We start from the raw sequence: 17357 nt of genomic DNA on the forward strand, positions 1-17357 counted from the left end.
TTTTTAGTTTTCCACTCTGTGTTCGAAGCTCGCATTAAAATTGTGATTGAATTTAGGTTGCATACCGTATGATTTATTTGAGAGTGATCCTCCCAATAAAAAATAATCATATCCAAAGCTCGAATATAAAATTTATCATTAAAGAAAAAAGGAAAAAACGACGAATAACTCCCGAACTAGTGTAAATGGTATGCAGACACCCTCCGTTATATTTTTGGACATTGTTGCCCCTGCTATCCTAAAACTAGAGTATATATACCCTTTATACTAACAAATATATACGTCTCATAATTTTATCCACTGATTCAATATTTTTTAAATATTGAATCGATGGATGAGATTATATCATGTGGTCCTATTTAGTGTTCAGTTAGAGCTAATGACATATATGTTCTAGTTTTTGAACGGCAAAGGTACCGAAATCCCAAAAGTATGACGAAGAGATTTGCGTACCATTTACGATAGTTCAAATATGATAACTAAAAAAAATCAATTAATTTATTTGCCCCCTTCAATTGTCCTTTCTACCCTGTTTTGGATACCCTTGTACCCCAGTCATTTTAGAAGTTTCCATGCATCCAGTGTTTCAGTCCCAAAATCCAAAATAATGAAATATCATAGAAGCTTTCTCAAAGAAAATGTGACCAAAATTTTCATATTATATAATAATATACTACCATAACACGCTCTATATCAAAGTCAAATAAAATAGGACGACTTATTCATCCCACTTGCATTTTTCAAATTTACATTATATATAAGCCTTATATTATGCATGGAAAATAATATAGACAATCACAAGCTCATTTCCTTGTTTGGTTTCATTGACACATTTTGTCAAACACCTTGTAAGCAATAAAAATTGACACCAAACTGATCAAATTTCATCGGATTTAGTAGAACAGCTATGGTTACTTGCGGAATTGACTGGAAATCTGTTCTGCCAAACTGTTTTAAGGGCAATAATGTTCGTTCGGAGGCGAAGGTGATGGAGAACAGTAAACAGATGAATTCTGATCATCATAGATTAGCTTTTTCTGATATAAGTACTGATTCTAGATCAGTACTTATATCATTGGATGATCTTTCATCGAACGCTGTCATTGGTTCAAATCTTCATGTATTCACATATGAGGAACTTAAACTCATCACTAGTGATTTCTCCTCAGCTAATTTTCTCGGTAAAGGTGGATTTGGACCCGTTCACAAGGGGTTTATTGATGACAAGATTAAGCCTGGTTTGGATGCTCAACCTGTTGCTGTTAAATTGCTTGATTTGGATGGAAATCAGGGCCATCAAGAATGGCTGGTGAGCAATTTTTTTTGGCCTGAAAATTGATTTTTTGGTTGTAACTACTGTTTCTGATTAGTAGTAATAGTTTTAGAATTGTTGAATTTTCAGACTGAAGTGGTTTTTTTGGGGCAATTGAGGCATCATCATCTAGTGAAGTTGATTGGATATTGCTGGGAGGAGGAGCAGAGACTTCTCGTTTACGAGTATATGGCAAGGGGAAACCTCGAGGATCAACTATTTTCGAGTAAGCATTGATATTCTTGTGTATGAATAATCTCCGCGAATAATATGATTTTTCTTCGTATGATCACTATTGTCGATTGTAAAATGAACAAAAACTTTTGGCCCCGTTCTGTTTCTGATTTTTCATGTGATGTATCAAAACAGGATATTCGAGTTGTTTGCCATGGTTGAACAGAATAAAAATTATGGTTGGTGCTGCAAAGGGACTGGCTTTCCTTCACGGAGAAGAAAAACCAGTAATCTACCGCGATTTTAAGGCTTCTAACATCCTCTTAGACTCGGTAAGTTATCTACGAAGTATTGTTTTGACATTGAAAAGTTCAACACCTTTTTCATGATGAAGTAAAAGCCAGAAACTTATAATGCTATGAATTATCAGGATTACAGGGCCAAACTATCTGATTTTGGGCTAGCAAAGGATGGACCGGAAGGCGATGACACACATGTCTCGACTCGTGTGATGGGCACTCATGGCTATGCTGCTCCGGAGTACATCATGACTGGTAATTTTGATGTTATGTGTCTCATTTATCGCGTTTACTTCTTATTAGTCCCACTTATCACGAATACTTAAAACTTCCGTTTTCTTTAAACAGGTCATTTAACAAGCAAGAGCGATGTATACAGCTTCGGAGTAGTTTTGTTAGAACTTATAACAGGACGACGAGCCATGGACAAGAAACGCCCCCTCAAAGAGCGAATCTTGGTGGATTGGGCAAGACCAATGCTAAGGGATCCACACAAGCTTGACAGAATAATGGACCCACGGCTTGAAGGTCAGTACTCGACACAAGGAGCCAAGAAGGTAGCTGCATTGGCTTATCAATGCTTAAGCCACCAGCCCAGGTCTAGGCCTACTATGAGCAACATAGTGAAGATCTTGGAACCAGTCTTGGACATGAAGGATATACCAATGGGCCCATTTGTTTACGTCGTCCCCTCCTCAAAACCTGACAAGGGAACGGAAATTGGTGAATTGAAGACTAAAGTGAACGATGAAAACAAGGCGGATGTAAGGGAAAACGAAGTAGATAATGCAGGGGAAAGCAGAGAGGATGGTAATGCTAAGCAACGGAGAGTCGGACACAGGTATAAACACAGGCTAAAGACTGATGCTTCTGTTTACTCAGATACTCATTTGTATCACAAAACTGTAAAGCATGAGAGAACAAACAAACTAAATTCTTGTTGATCAATCGCAACGAAGAGAAGAAAGGGAAAAGAGATTTAAAATGTAAAACATATGTGAATTAGATAGTATAATTAAGTACTCCAAATGTATTTTTTTGTTAAGTCAGTTTACATTTTAGTCTCAGTTTTGGAAAAAAAAAATCCTTTTAGTGTTTTCGTTTTTGTTGTTGAAAGCAATGTACATAGAAGATTCTTATGACTTTTATCAGTTGTAAAAAGTTGTTTGAACAAGAAAAAGTTATATTATGAAAACGAAAAGAATCATTCTTCTCTTCTCTTTGTTTTATTCTTCCATGTGGTCCTAATAATTGTCAAAGTCTAACAGTGTGAGGGTTGGTGAGATATTAATAACACTAGTGGTTCAATAAAATTAGTGATTTAAAGCCAAATTTTAATAAGAAGTCTTATCCAGATGGATATACTTTTACCTGTGCCTTAATACAGACAATTTAATCAACGGAAAAGGGCCTAAAATATCTTTGAAGTATTGAAAATGGTACAAAATTAACCTCCATCCTCCTATTGGCTCCAAAATGCCCTTTTCATCCACCTATTGGCTCTAAAATACCCTTGTCATCCACCTTTAGGTTCAAAATTGACCACTTATTTAACGGTTTCAACTTTAAACTATTTCAATATTCTTTTAAAATACTTGGCGCTCAACTATTGGATATAATTTAATTTATTAATATAATTTATAAACCACCCACTACCCACCCATTACTAATTAAACCCCACTCAATTAATAAACCAATTCTAATATCAAAATCGTCCTAAACAATACTAAAACATGATGAAATTATAGACTCCTGAAAATGACATTCAAAATTATTCGAGTCCGAATTGAAACTCCAATTAAATTTAGATTGAGCCGCTTATTTAGGAAGACAATTTCAATGAGATTCTCTTTCAAGCTTGAATTTAAATTTTATGATTAAAAGTAAAGAAGTAGTACATCCTGTATTAATTCATGCACTTTTTTCAATATAATTTTATAAATATTTGTTATTTGTTTGAAATACTTAAACTTTAATATATTCCTTTTAAAAAAAAATTACCTATTAAGTAACATCACATAATTGAGACGAATGAATAATTAAGATGAACATAGTCAAACTTTTAAGTTTATCGGTAATTTTTAATTAGAAATTTAATTATAATATGTTTTGATTGAGTATTTGAATGTATGATAATCTACTTCTATAGATATTTTCTCCTCAAATTTTTAGAAATACTCATTGGCAGTAGTTTTTCAGTTGTTGCATTAGTAATGGGGCGGATTTATTAATTGGGTGTGGTTTAATTAGTAATGGGTGGGTAGTAGATTGATTTATAAATTATATTAATAAGTTAAATTATAACAAAAGTTGAGTGTCATGTATCAAAAAAAATATTTTAAATAGTTTAAATTTAAAATCGAGTGGTCAATTTTGAACTCAAAGGTGGATGAGAAGGGTATTTTGGAACCAATAGGTGGATGAGAAGGGTATTTTGGAGCCAATAGATGGATGGAGGGTACTTTCATACCATTTCCAATACTTTAAGGATATTTTAAACACTTTTCTGTTTAATTAATCAATCGCAAAATGCATTGGCTAAGGAGGTATATTAAGTCTGACCTTTCCATTTTTTATTTTTTATTTTAAATACAAGTGTCTCTTATGTCAGTTTTGCAATAACTTGCGTTTTAAAATGAAAGAGCTTATTCAACGAGTTTTTATGTTAATCTTATCAATAATTATAAATTATATATATAATATGGTCTGATTAGGGACAAGTTCTGTGATCTCAGGATCTTCACAAGGACAAAACCAGATACATATTAACATAATGACATGGCTATTTATATTATATTAAGTGGTCCTGATTTATGATTCCTTCTTATATTATAAAAAAAAAACAATAAAATCAGTAGTGACAATTAACATGTTCTATAATGTCCAAAATAAGAGTTCTTTTGGATGGGCTTATTTTGGAGGTTTTTAATTCAATAATTTGTAGACACTTTTATAGTGTTTATAGTAAATAAAAATAATAATTTTAAGCACTTATTTTAAGTTAATTAAATAATCTTACTCCTATAGGCTTTCTAAAGGCTCACACGGATCGATTTGAGAACTTGTCAAAGTTACATTTTCTTAAAAATACTTGATGATTAATATGAATATTTTGATGGATTGTCTTTAGTTTTGGAAATGATTTTAGATAATAAATAATTAATATTTTTGTTCCTTTTGATTCGAGATGAGTTGAAGAGAAAATTATAATTTAATTTATTCATTCATTCATTTTTAAAATGACCTTTTTAATTCATTTATTTGATTTTCTTCAAAACCAAAAAATGGAAGTGACAAAGCCCATGTGATATTTCCAAGCTCTAAGCTGTACTTGATTCAAAAACAAGTTACACTTCGAATTTTAACTTTCTTATCACGTACGTTGATTTCAAGTTCAAATCCCATGATACTCTCCCCACCCCTTTTAAGGCACAAGTGGAGTATATTTCACGAACGTGAGATGATTTAGACATATAAAAAAAGATGTACAATGTTTTAATAAAAAAAATATGAAAAGTTAATTATAGATTGTGTAAAAAAAGGAGGTAACCGAATAAATATTTGGGAAATGTTATTAGAAACAACATGATCGCATACCTGCAACTTATCGAGGATAGTACCCTAGATGAAAAAATATGAAGGTCAGAGATTAGGGTACAATTTGTCTAGTTCCATATTAGTTATAAGTATTTTTCGGGTTACTTTCTTGTTTCCTTATTCTTCTATTTTAGTATTACTTCTTTTTTTTATTATCGTATTATTTGTTGTTGCTACTTGTTGTTTTTAGGATGACTTCTTCGCTACTATATTTACTTTACATTCTTGATTTTCTTATATACTTTATTTGAGCCAATGGTTATTAGAAATAGTCTCTCTATCTTCATATAGAAGTAAGATTATGCACACGATATTACCCTTCTCAAATTTCAAGTAAATATATTATTGCTCAATAAGTAGGTACATTGTATACTTTTGAAGCATAAAATTCATGTATAGTGTCACACAACTATTCTTCTTATTATATTACGTTAAAATAAATACTCTATAAACTGCTACAATGCAACTTTTTTAGAGACGAATTTCGTATATATAAAAATAAATACTGTACACGTTATCATGTATGTTCACCTTCATGTGCGTTGTGCACCTTAATGGCGTATTTATATTTTCAAATACTCATTATGATTATATAACACTTTCTCGTAATTTATTTACCCATCAACATGAATGAGTGGTGAATAGTTCAAATTTCTTATAATTAATAAATCAAAAGTTTGAAAACATGAATTTTAATTCAATCAAACTCTAATATAGATATCAAACAACGAGTTAAAAAAAAAAAAAGAACTTGTTACCCATAATTAGCTCGCTTACACCAAGAGCCACTTTGACCTTTCATGGAGTTTTAGGTGTTGCTTAGGATAAACTTCCCAACTATATCAATCGAATTTTGTTGAATGGTAAATACTATTTTCATATTTGAGTGAGATTTTTTATTCGAACCTCTCAAAATACGAAGTCATCAACCACAAAAATAAAGCATCTACCAGCACAAACATTCATGCATCGTATAAACATGCATTTGCAATAATTAAATGTCATGTACTTAGTTGACTATAGATATAACAAAATAAATAAATACTTAATAAATAATAATTTATTTTTTAATATGCTAAAAATGAAAAGTTTTATTTTAGAAATACTGAACAAATAAAAATGATTCGAGAAATATATAATGAAACTATTCGACATTTTAAAAAATGATGCATTATTGAGGATTTTATTTTCCAATTATTTTCAATAATAATAAGTTTTTCCAAGTAAAAAAACATTAAAAAAAAAAAACTTCAAGTGCCATAGTGATTTGGAAAAGTATTGAAGGAAAGGCCCATCACCGGAACAGCAAAAGAAGTCTCCAATAGTAAACGCTGCTGAAACGAATCCAATGCTCCGCCATTTTCCATTATATCCTTCACCGCAGATTGATAATATTCTCTCATTTTTTTCAGCAAACACGTGTACTGCACCTTCAGCCACCGCAATTTCACTCGCCGGAAAAGCTTCGCGACGGAGAATCGCCGGCGATTGTTGATATTCTTCCCGCCTCCTAGCCGGACCGTCGGCAACTTCTTCTTCCGCAACGAAAATTTCCGGCGAGCTTGTGGTTCCCTTCGGGATACGGTGGTTGGATGCGCTTTTTCGACGATATTAGCAGGATTTGAAGCCATGAATTTTGAGATTTGAGGAATGAATCGGAGAGAAGAGAGTTAATTTGAGGATCGATGAGGTGCAAATAATGAGCATGTGCTTTCCGCTTAAATTAAGGTTCACATCTTCTGCATTTTCATTAGTTTTATTTTATTACACCTAATATAAATTAAAATAAGGATTATAATTGTGTATATATTGATCTTCTAACAGATACTAAGGACAAATTTGTAGTACCATCGTTCTTGGGACGTGAATTTTGATTATAATTTAATAATTTAAAATAGATTTCATCAATTGATAGTATTTCTTTTTTATTAAAATAATTAAAAAAGATATACATTTTTTAGAATGTTAGTCAAAATTAATGTGCTATAATTTGAATAAATATAATATAATAAAAGAATATGCTAAATAAAAAAATGTAGAAATTTCATGGACAGCTAACACTTTGATGATTATTTAAGGCACAATTCATAAATTATGATATTTAATTTAGTTTCAATTGATATTTATGCGCTATGATTTTAAATTTGCATAAAGTTGACATTTAAATTTGTATAAAATTGAATAAGTGGACATACACATCTTATGTGGCATAATACACATAAGACACCATGTAAGAAATAAAGTAGAATGCCACGTAGGTTGAATGTGTCTACTTATTCAATTGTATATAAGTTTATGTTGTTTGTGTACGTTCAAAGTTGAAGAACATAATTGTTAACTGAAAGTCAAGTTTAATAACGCACTTATGTATTGTATCATTACGTAACAAGCTAAACTGGGATATGATTTTAGATTATGAGAAATGATTTAGTTTGGAGAATAAGTAATTAATATTGAGGCATGTGGGCAAAACACAAAAGTATATACATGTATGATTTTCTTTTGATACACTAAAATAAAAGTTAAAATATACTTTTAGAATAATGGACAAGTACAAAATAAATGGAGAGAGTGATTAACAATACTATACTATATATATTTTCTTTTGATACACTAAAAATGACAAATAAAAGCAAAAATATATTTTAGAATAGTGGACGAATAAAAGTGAACGAAAATAGTAACTAACAATACTATACAATATTTTTTTTCTTTTAAATATATTTTTAACATAGTGAACAAATAAAAAAAGAACTAATGAAAAATAATATACAATATGTACAAATATATAGACCTAGTTATTATTATAAAAATTCATAAACAATAAATCATACTTCTATCTTTGATAATCGTACTCTGATCCTATTGGTAACCTAGCAACAAAAACCAATAACAATATTATATAATCAATTTTAATTATATTGATAATGTAATCATTTTTATATTAATGATCATAATAATACATGTAACTTAAAAAAATATAAGTATTAAATGTCTAACCATTTTATACTTCCACATAAGAAGACAGTATCCTCAATAAAGATATTTTTTGTGTACTTAGCTAAGAAATAAAAAAATAAACAAACAAGTCTCCACATGATCAGAAATAAATCAATAATTTCAGTCTCTCACACATATGATTCATAATTTGGGTGTTCAAAATCTTCAAATAAGACGTAGAAATGTTAATCGAAATTAATTAGTGTCAGAATGTGTTATTAATCATGTGTTTTATTATAGTATTTTTTATTGAATAATTTATCTATTTAATTCAATAAAGAGTTAAATTAAATAAGTCATTTTGTTATACATGTGCCTAAAACTTATACAGTAGGTAATTTGGTGTATAGAATTTAAGCTAATATATAAGATTAATTATCATTTTAATTTATTAAAAAATGAGATTTTGAGATGGACCAATATATCGATAAATTGGACTATAATTATATATATTGATGAAATAATAAGTTAGTTAATTGAATTCATGTCCCAATATAGAGATTGGTGATACAATTTTTTTTTATGAAAAACTTAAAAGTTTTCATGAGCAAACTCGACCGGTCAATTTATGAATATTATTTAAAAAAAAATTAGTCGTTGAATTAAATTCATCAGTAATTTAATTTATTCATGAGTTATTTAATTTATTAATTAGTATTTGTCTTAATATGAAGAATTATGTAGGTGTTTAATGGAGAATTTTAAAATATAATGGAGGACTGCAATTACGAATCTTAGTATAATAATTTATAATTTATTATGATAAAAATAGTTCAAATTAATTTTTAAAATAATAGGAAGCCTAGTAATTAATTATGTGATTTCTACAATCCATATTTAACCAGAATTTGAAATCCTATTTCGAAAGTAAAAAGGAGAAAGTGGTTTTAGTTTCAACTTTGGACCGGATAAAGATCCCTATAAATAAACCCTTCTCATAACACAAAAAATCATTCAGTTTTCTATTCGACACGTATCTACCCAAGTATTGGAAAAGTTTGACTGTAAATTTGAGTATTTGACTTACTTCTAGATATCTACTCACGCATTAAGAAGAGGTATTTCTTGAGTTAAAAAGTATTTCTTGAGTTAATTTTCAGCATAAATACTAAAGTTTTGAAATACTTTTTGCGAAAGGCTAATTTTTTAATTTTTTTAGGGGTATTGTTCTTAAGTCGAACTTTTTTATTTTGTCCGTATTCTTAGTTAAAATTACCACTTCATTCGATAGTTACAAAATAATTCCTAGGACTAATTAGCCATCTTCTTTTGGCCCGTTAGGCCATTCAAGCTAGAACTTTGATTTAAAGTTTGTGTTTGTTTCTGATATTAAACAATAATTTAACTAAAAGAATTAATTTCAAATCCTAAATTATTTTAAAAATAGAATTTTATTATTTTTTAATTTAAATTTGACTCATAATAATTAAAATTTGACTCATAATTTATATATAGAGATGTGTTACAACTAAAAAAAATCATAATTATAATTTTTTCTAAATTTGTTTACTATGCTATGGTTATGCAGTAAAACACACAGAAAAAATTGTTTTACTAGTAATAATTTGTTTGAGCATGTAGGAATCCGAGAGTGAAAATAAGCTGAAATTAATCAGATTTCAATAAAAATTAGAAAAGCAAAAATATTTCTGAACAAATTTGGACAATTTCCTAAAAAAAAAAAAAGTGGGAAGAATTATAATTATCAAAAAATATTAAATTGAGGCGTAATAATTTCTTGAAAGTAGTAGTTTACCCTTTTGGTCATGGTTTTAACACAAATTTACCCGCAAACATGTTGACACAATAACTCCATTCACCGACTTTTCTTTCCTCTTATTAGAAGTTCGATCGGTAACCCTAGAATTTTGGATTCGTATTCTGTTGATTGATTTCTCAGCTATGTCTACAGACGTCGAGATGGCTGCCGCCGATGAAGGATCCAACGTTACCGCACCTCCATGCTGTTCTTCTTCTTCGAAGAAACCCAAGCGTTTTGAGATCAAAAAGTGGAACGCTGTCTCTTTATGGGCTTGGGGTACGATTTTTGTAGGAGGAATTTTTTTGTTGTTTCTTATCGATTGATGCTGTAAAATTAGTGTTTAGCTAACGTGATTTGTGAAATTGTTGATGCAGATATTGTTGTAGACAACTGTGCTATTTGCAGGAACCATATCATGGATCTCTGTGAGTATCTTTGAAAATTATGGTTTAGCTGAAACAAATTTGACCTTAATCATGTATTTATTTGTTTCGTTTGTGTGAAATTTTCTCTCAGGCATTGAATGTCAAGCTAATCAAGCTAGTGCTACTAGCGAGGAGTGCACTGTTGCCTGGGGTAAGCTATTTTCAGAAGTGTTTATGTATCTCTATTATTTGGAAACTTGATACTTGGTGTTAACGAGCCGAAATCATCTCAGTTAGAAGCTGTTATGTTGTTTTACACTTTGTGTTCATTGAATTGATTATTTGTGAGTTTATATATGCTGAGTTTTGATGTTCTGATTCCATACCAGTACTTTTTTGTGTATACATCACCTTGTGCCTTGTAAACAATATATTTTTATTCCATATTGGTAATCACGGGCAAGGGATGAACGTATGTCATGGTAAAAGATGCTTGTAGTATTTTTATGAATTTCTGTCTTGATGTTTGGTTTGTGCTTGTGTCAAGACACATATATTGTATGTCGTGTAATGAAATCTGCTGGTCATTTTAATAAGCATATTTTTTCAATCATAACTTTTATCGTAATAGAGTAATGTATCCATAGGTCCCCAGAGCCTTTGGTTGTCTTCCAAATTCCAATCTGTGATCAAAGTCATTTAGTGTGAGTGTGTGACTTTTTGTCCTACAATATGACATATTTGTTTGATGAGAGAAGTCATTTTGAGATGGTCGAGCATGTGAAGAGGAGGTGGGAGGATGTACTAGCTAGAAGGTGCTTCAGTTTGGCTTTTGGAGAGGTAGATGTAGGTTGAAGAACTGTCTGGTCATTATAAGAGTTTAAGAAAGCTAGGGAGGAAACGTCTGTGCATACTCCTATATATTACTTCTAGACTTTCCACCATAGGACTGCACCTCTTCCCTCACTCGTTGCTTTCACTCCATGAGAATTTTGCACCTCACACCATTCACAGAATTTTCTTCCTCTTCTCTATTCCTTCTTCTTTCTTTTACGGCATGAATGAAAGCACCAATGTACTAAATCAAACCTCTAAATTTAATCATGCTAAAATAATTAATAAAGGTATCCAGAAGAGTGGAAAGCTTTTTTTTTGTTTTTTTTTGCTTTGGGAGGTGTATGTTGGTGTATAGTTTTTTTGGCCAATGACGGAGGAGAAAAAGAATTGTGTATTGAGGGCTGCTTTGACTGTGCTAGGAATTGAGGGTGGGTTTTGTCCTAATTCAGGTGGCTTCCCATTAGCTTTTGCTGTACCATGCTTCTTTTCCTTTAGCGTCTGGCTCTTCTCTTTTCTACATTTTTTCCTTTGGGGTTTATAAGTCAGTTACCTTTGTTCCCACATTAACATTTTTACCTTGAACTTACTATGGAGATTGGAGGGGGTCATGTGCAGAAAAAAGACTACCTAAATTTAGATGCATAGAGTTGCATGGATCATAAAACAGAATGGATGGAACTAGCACTAGATGTACTTTTGGGATGAAATAAGCACAGTTGGGTTATTTTGCATATTCAGAGCATGCATTCATAATTTGCTTACCTAGACTTGCACTTTTCTTAAATAATGCATGTAAAAATATAATGAAGAACAAGTCATTAGTTTTTTGCTAGTTCACTTGCCAGCAGCGGAACATCATGTCTGCCTAATGTGCGGGATAAATATGGGTGGTAGTCTTGTCAGCTTTATATGCATCTGCATTATCTATGACTTGTTCTCACAAATTGCTTTATTACTTCTAATAGGCTGTAGTAGGATCACTTGATATTTGTTTCTTTTTTGAGAATGTTATGGATAAACCATCTAATAGTCCTATCAACTAGTAGGCATTTAATTCTAATTCTATATAAGAAGCTTTAGGTGATGAAACCATCAGTTCTTATGATACATCAAACAGCTTGTGACACATTAAGAACTATGAAGCGGTCTAGGGCTATGTAGATCTTTGACGTAAAAATGTCAATGGTTGCAGCCCATTTCATGTCAGGCCTTGTAAAACATTACACAACACACGCGAGTTTTAGCATTTAAGTCTGCAACTGAAATCCAGGTTGAGGATTTTGTTCCATGAAAATAATTTTTTTGTGCAAGAGATCTTTCGCCTGGTTTCAGTTGCATGTTTATTATTACATGTGCTCGTCAAACTATGTTTATTGATTTGATAAACTTTGCTCTGGATAGGTTGGTATGTGAGCCCTCTTGTGTAGTAATACTAGCATGTCAATCTCTTATATTATCTTAATAAGTAAGGAAATAAATCTAGTTTACTGCTTGTTTTCATCTGTTTCTCTCTCATTTATGTACCCTTGTCTCTATGTGCATTTTGGAGTTATTTAATTACCTACTTTCTGTTACTTATACTGGTCTGCATATTTTTTCTTAATTATATTGCTATGCTTCAGAAGTGTATATTGATTGAGATTTCCTCAGGTGTATGTAATCATGCCTTCCACTTTCACTGCATCAGTCGATGGCTCAAGACCCGTCAAGTGTGCCCACTAGGTACTTATCATTCATCAACTGTGTTTTAGTTTCTAGAGGGGCTTTGAGTATTTTGTAATTTTGGAATTATTCTTTGCTGTGCAGATAACAGTGAGTGGGAGTTTCAGAAGTATGGTCACTAGAGGATTCAATACATTCAGTGCAGCCGAAAAGATCATGCTGCACTGGAACCTTGAAACTCTTATTTTAGTGTTTTTTTGTTTTGTATTATGGCAATATAAATCTGAGACTGCTTTCTATTGGGATGTGATTTATCGGAGAGGTGGCATTTAAATTGCACATATGATGTTATTTTGAACTTCTATGTTATTGTTTTACTTCAAATGCCAAACCGTCTTGCTGTTGATTATGTTGTTTGTTAACCCTATGTTGGTGACAAATTCTAATACTAGTATAAAGTTATCCTTGTATATATGGTGCCAAGTTTGATTTGTTGTTTAACTGCTAAAACTTATTCCCCAGGCAAAGGATGAGTGCCAAAAACTTCCTCAGGTTGAACGGCTATTGATCCTGGCCTGTTGAGAGAAGGTTGAAGTCATCTTTATGGTTAACCAAATTTGGATTCCATTCGATTATGTCATTCAATCCTTTCATATAAACAAAGAGGCCAATTAGAACTGTTGAAGTGCCATTGCTATTTTAAGACTACATAATTTGTCAAGTTATATATAGAGACTGTTTAATCACTGGTTTTAAGACTACATAATTGTTAATGTACTTAATGAAGTCAAGAACTAGGCTTGGAACTCTGGAACAATTTGACATGCTTCATTCATATATACATCAATCTGAAAAACATCCAAAGCAAGAAAAGAAAAAAAAAGTGAAACCAAATGAAACTTCAATGGTACTTTCCTCTTCCAGTTTGCCATCAGTCCAATTTATTTGTCTTCAATAAAGCATAGTTCCTCAGTCACAATGATCCAACTACTCACATGGACACAGCAGATTGGTATCGCCAACGCACTGCGATTGGACTTCTCACATTGTGAATCCCATCACTCCATTCAATCGATCCAAACGCAGATGGAATCCCCTTCACCATAATATCTTCACTTCTTTTACTCGTAAAGCTAATCTCATAGGACAAACTATTATTTTCCTCACTGAAAACAAGCTTCGCCGGTGACACACTCACTTCCACACCTAAAGGTGCATTCACCTTCACTTCATAAACAGCATTCGCATTCCCCCCTACATTCTTCACCACACGCTTGTATTTCACCACACCGTTACTATCACTGGTAAAATCAACTGCAAATGACGGGTAATTCAGGTCTCCCGGAGTAGCCAAACTCCGTTCACTACAATTAACCCGAGAAGAATCTCTCACGAACACCGCGATGTCGTCGCCGTCATAGCCAATAGTGCATAGGAAGTTCACGTAGTCACTGGTTTCAATATCGTAAACCAAACCCGGATTCAATGCTCGGTTCGGATCCACATGCCCGGATCCATGAACAAAAGGTGTGGATTCTTCACCAGTGGCAAGATCAGTAAATATCTTACCTGAATTGTCCAAATTATAAGCTGTTGTCATGAGTGCTGATTTGATGGCTGCTGGGGTCCACTTTGAGTGGGCCCTTCTAAGTAAAGCAGCTAATCCACTAACGTGAGGACACGACATGGAAGTCCCTGAAATAATATTAAATTCCACTCTTCTCGGGTCAATTGCTAAATCGGTTGGACCGTTAGCTCCGGTCCAACCGGCTAAGATGTTAACTCCGGGTGCAATAACATCCGGTTTAAGAATCTCCGGCGTTAAATGATTCGGTCCACGGCTTGAGAACGCCGCCACACGCGGCGCCGCTGGTGAATTTCCGATCACGGTTCCTTTGAATACGATTGTAGCTGTTGGTGATGGATCAGAGGTGACGTATTCTCTTATTTCGTCTCCGGCTTTTTGACCTACCATTGTCGCCGGGAGAAGATGTGAATCTGCAACGAGTTCTTCACCGGAATCAGCTAAGTTAGCGAGTATCATTCCTACCCCACCAGCTAGCTTCACTGCACTTCCTTTTTCAACTCTAGCGTTGCCTCCCCTATCGCAGAGGACAATTTTACCGGCGACTTTTTTATGGTCCAGCTTTCCTGGATAACAGTATTTGCTACCACAATCACCGGAATAAACCACGGGTAATTTGGAATCGTTTAACGGATTGCCGGCGTATAAGGAAACGCCACCAAATACTCTATCATCTCCTAGAATAACATCAGCTGGAAACTCTCGGTCTATGGTTGAAGCACCAACGGTGAGGATCCACGGGGCAATGTTCACTGCTGTGTAGGGGCCAGGACCGGAATTTCCAGCTGAGCATGAGACGAGGACCCCATGTTCGGAGGCACCAAAAGCTCCGATTGCAATGGAGTCATGGAGGTAATGTGGAGCATATCCGTTAGCTCCGACGGAAAGTGAAATCACATGAACACCATCATCAACAGCTTGATCCATGGCAGCCAGTATATCGGAATCGAAACAACCGGTTTTCCAACAAATCTTGTAAGCAGCTATTCTAGCTTTAATCGCCATTCCTCTAGCTTCACCTTTAGCATATTGGTAAAAACTAGCATTTGCTACCAAAGAACCAGCTGCAGTTGAAGCAGTATGTGTTCCATGACCTTCAGTATCTCTCGGTGATTTCGCTTCTTTTGATTCGTCCATTGGACCCTGTGAAGCTTCATACCCTTTGTAAAACATCCGAGCACCAATAATTTTCCGATTACATGAACTTCTCGGAAAACCCGGTCCAGTCACACACTTCCCTTTCCAACCTGCAGGAACAGGAGATAACCCCGCATCGGAAAAACTCGGTCTTTCCGGCCAAATACCTGTATCCAGAACACCAACAATAACATCATCGGCGTAGTCAGAGTCAGGCCAGAGGCCGAATGAGTCGGCAAGTTTCAAGAAGGTAGGTGTATGGGTGGTGTGGGGATACCGTACTTGGTCAGGAATGACAGAGATTACCCCAGGAACACGGCGGAGCTGATCAGCCTGCCCAGCGGTAAGACGGGCGGAGAAACCCACGGCGGCTCGTTCATAGGTATAGAGGATTTCAGAACGGTGGTGAGAGGACGGAGAAACAGATCGGACGATGGAGGAATACCAATGGTGATGGGTGGAAAAAACATGAGGCTTGTGAGATTTGGCTATGTGAATGATGAAAGTTTCATGGCCATCAAATTGGACGGAAATGGTCACCGGAGCAAGGCAGAAAGAGAGAATGAATAAAATAGAAAGAACGGAGATTTCCGCCATCGTTGACCGTTTACCGGAGGAAAAAAGTTATCGGCGAAATGTCGCCGGTATATGAGATATAAAGGAAGCGCAAGTACCCAATTGGATGGGCCTTATTGGGCCACGTTGAAGGTACTGATTGATTTACATTCCATTAATTTAGCGTACCCACCTAGATATTTTTATAAGGAAAAACTTCAGATGGCAAATATCCATATATATTTAAAAAAAAAAAAGTTATGTTTTATTTTTTTTATATTATACGGATATAATTAGACTATAAATAGCAAAGTCAATTTTACGTAAATAAATATTTTTTATATATTTAATATAAAAAATAAATATTGAATAAGAAAGTAATTATAATTGAATGCCTAAATAATTATGGCAGATACATCTGTGATCTTTTTTCCTGTTTACCATTATCAAGTTTTTTGCTTTCATCAATATTCATACATCAATATTTTCTGCCACCTCCCCCCCTCTCCAAATTCATTCAAATTCAATATACTTTACATTATTGCAGGAGCGATTTTTGTGATTTTGTATCCATCAGGTAGTTATTAATTACATATTAATCTCGTACTTATTTGATACCCACAAATTGTATTTTTTTGCTTGTTTGTCTAATGTATCCATACTTATACAGTTTGATACCCACAAATTGTATCTTTTTCGCTCGTTTGTATGAAGTGTCCATATTTTTGCTTAACAAAAGTGTTGAAATGTATCTATATTTATATACATAGATACTTGTAGTATTATACAAGCACAAGTTAAAATGTAGATTTACGAAGACAATTATATCTAGATAGATAAGTAATATATCCAAGATAAAAAGTTGAAACGATTATATAAGTATAGTTGTATCAAATGTGTTCATTTTTGTGTTTAACAACAATGTATTCATTGTATTTTATATCGGTGTATTCATTTTTTGCTTAACAACTAGTGTATCTATTGTCATGTAGTTTACCTATTCAAAATCGAAATACTTAACCTTCATTCACAAATTCAACAAGTTGCTTACAACAATAACTTGAATTAACAA

General features: G+C 33.1%; 4 protein-coding genes across 4 annotated transcripts; 2 read left to right on the plus strand and 2 right to left on the minus strand.

Moving 5' to 3' along the window:
* Positions 1-641: 641 nt before the first annotated feature.
* On the plus strand, positions 642-2998 carry LOC107021691 (serine/threonine-protein kinase RIPK-like). The gene is made up of 5 exons (XM_015222397.2): positions 642-1309; positions 1403-1538; positions 1682-1818; positions 1917-2040; positions 2134-2998. The coding sequence occupies exons 1-5, from the start codon at positions 908-910 to the stop codon at positions 2727-2729; spliced, it is 1395 nt and encodes a 464-aa protein (XP_015077883.1). The 5' UTR covers positions 642-907; the 3' UTR covers positions 2730-2998.
* Positions 2999-6452: 3454 nt separating this feature from the next.
* On the minus strand, positions 6453-7142 carry LOC107022886. The gene has a single exon (XM_015223462.2). The coding sequence runs from the start codon at positions 7011-7013 to the stop codon at positions 6633-6635; it is 381 nt and encodes a 126-aa protein (XP_015078948.1). The 5' UTR covers positions 7014-7142; the 3' UTR covers positions 6453-6632.
* Positions 7143-10154: 3012 nt separating this feature from the next.
* Positions 10155-13478, plus strand: LOC107021447 (RING-box protein 1-like). Its single transcript, XM_015222116.1, has 5 exons — positions 10155-10420; positions 10519-10569; positions 10661-10720; positions 12997-13068; positions 13153-13478. Exons 1-5 carry the CDS (start codon positions 10285-10287, stop codon positions 13188-13190), a joined length of 357 nt encoding a protein of 118 aa, XP_015077602.1. The 5' UTR covers positions 10155-10284; the 3' UTR covers positions 13191-13478.
* Positions 13479-13803: 325 nt separating this feature from the next.
* Positions 13804-16490, minus strand: LOC107023069 (subtilisin-like protease SBT1.4). Its single transcript, XM_015223616.2, has one exon. The coding sequence runs from the start codon at positions 16325-16327 to the stop codon at positions 14000-14002; it is 2328 nt and encodes a 775-aa protein (XP_015079102.1). The 5' UTR covers positions 16328-16490; the 3' UTR covers positions 13804-13999.
* Positions 16491-17357: the final 867 nt, after the last annotated feature.

Source organism: Solanum pennellii, chromosome 6 (assembly GCF_001406875.1).
Source record: "Solanum pennellii chromosome 6, SPENNV200".
NCBI classification, from domain to species: domain Eukaryota; kingdom Viridiplantae; phylum Streptophyta; class Magnoliopsida; order Solanales; family Solanaceae; genus Solanum; species Solanum pennellii.

Excerpts from the sequence above, each read along its gene's own strand:
- LOC107023069 (XM_015223616.2), bottom strand. The coding sequence starts at position 16,327 with ATGGCGGAAATCTCCGTTCTTTCTATTTTATTCATTCTCTCTTTCTGC.
- LOC107022886 (XM_015223462.2), bottom strand. The coding sequence starts at position 7,013 with ATGGCTTCAAATCCTGCTAATATCGTCGAAAAAGCGCATCCAACCACC.
- LOC107021447 (XM_015222116.1), top strand. The coding sequence starts at position 10,285 with ATGTCTACAGACGTCGAGATGGCTGCCGCCGATGAAGGATCCAACGTT. Across the intron at positions 10,421-10,518 it reads TGTCTCTTTATGGGCTTGGG|ATATTGTTGTAGACAACTGT; the intron begins GTACGATTTTTG and ends TTGTTGATGCAG. Across the intron at positions 10,570-10,660 it reads GAACCATATCATGGATCTCT|GCATTGAATGTCAAGCTAAT; the intron begins GTGAGTATCTTT and ends ATTTTCTCTCAG.
- LOC107021691 (XM_015222397.2), top strand. The coding sequence starts at position 908 with ATGGTTACTTGCGGAATTGACTGGAAATCTGTTCTGCCAAACTGTTTT. Across the intron at positions 1,310-1,402 it reads AGGGCCATCAAGAATGGCTG|ACTGAAGTGGTTTTTTTGGG; the intron begins GTGAGCAATTTT and ends TTGAATTTTCAG. Across the intron at positions 1,819-1,916 it reads CTAACATCCTCTTAGACTCG|GATTACAGGGCCAAACTATC; the intron begins GTAAGTTATCTA and ends ATGAATTATCAG.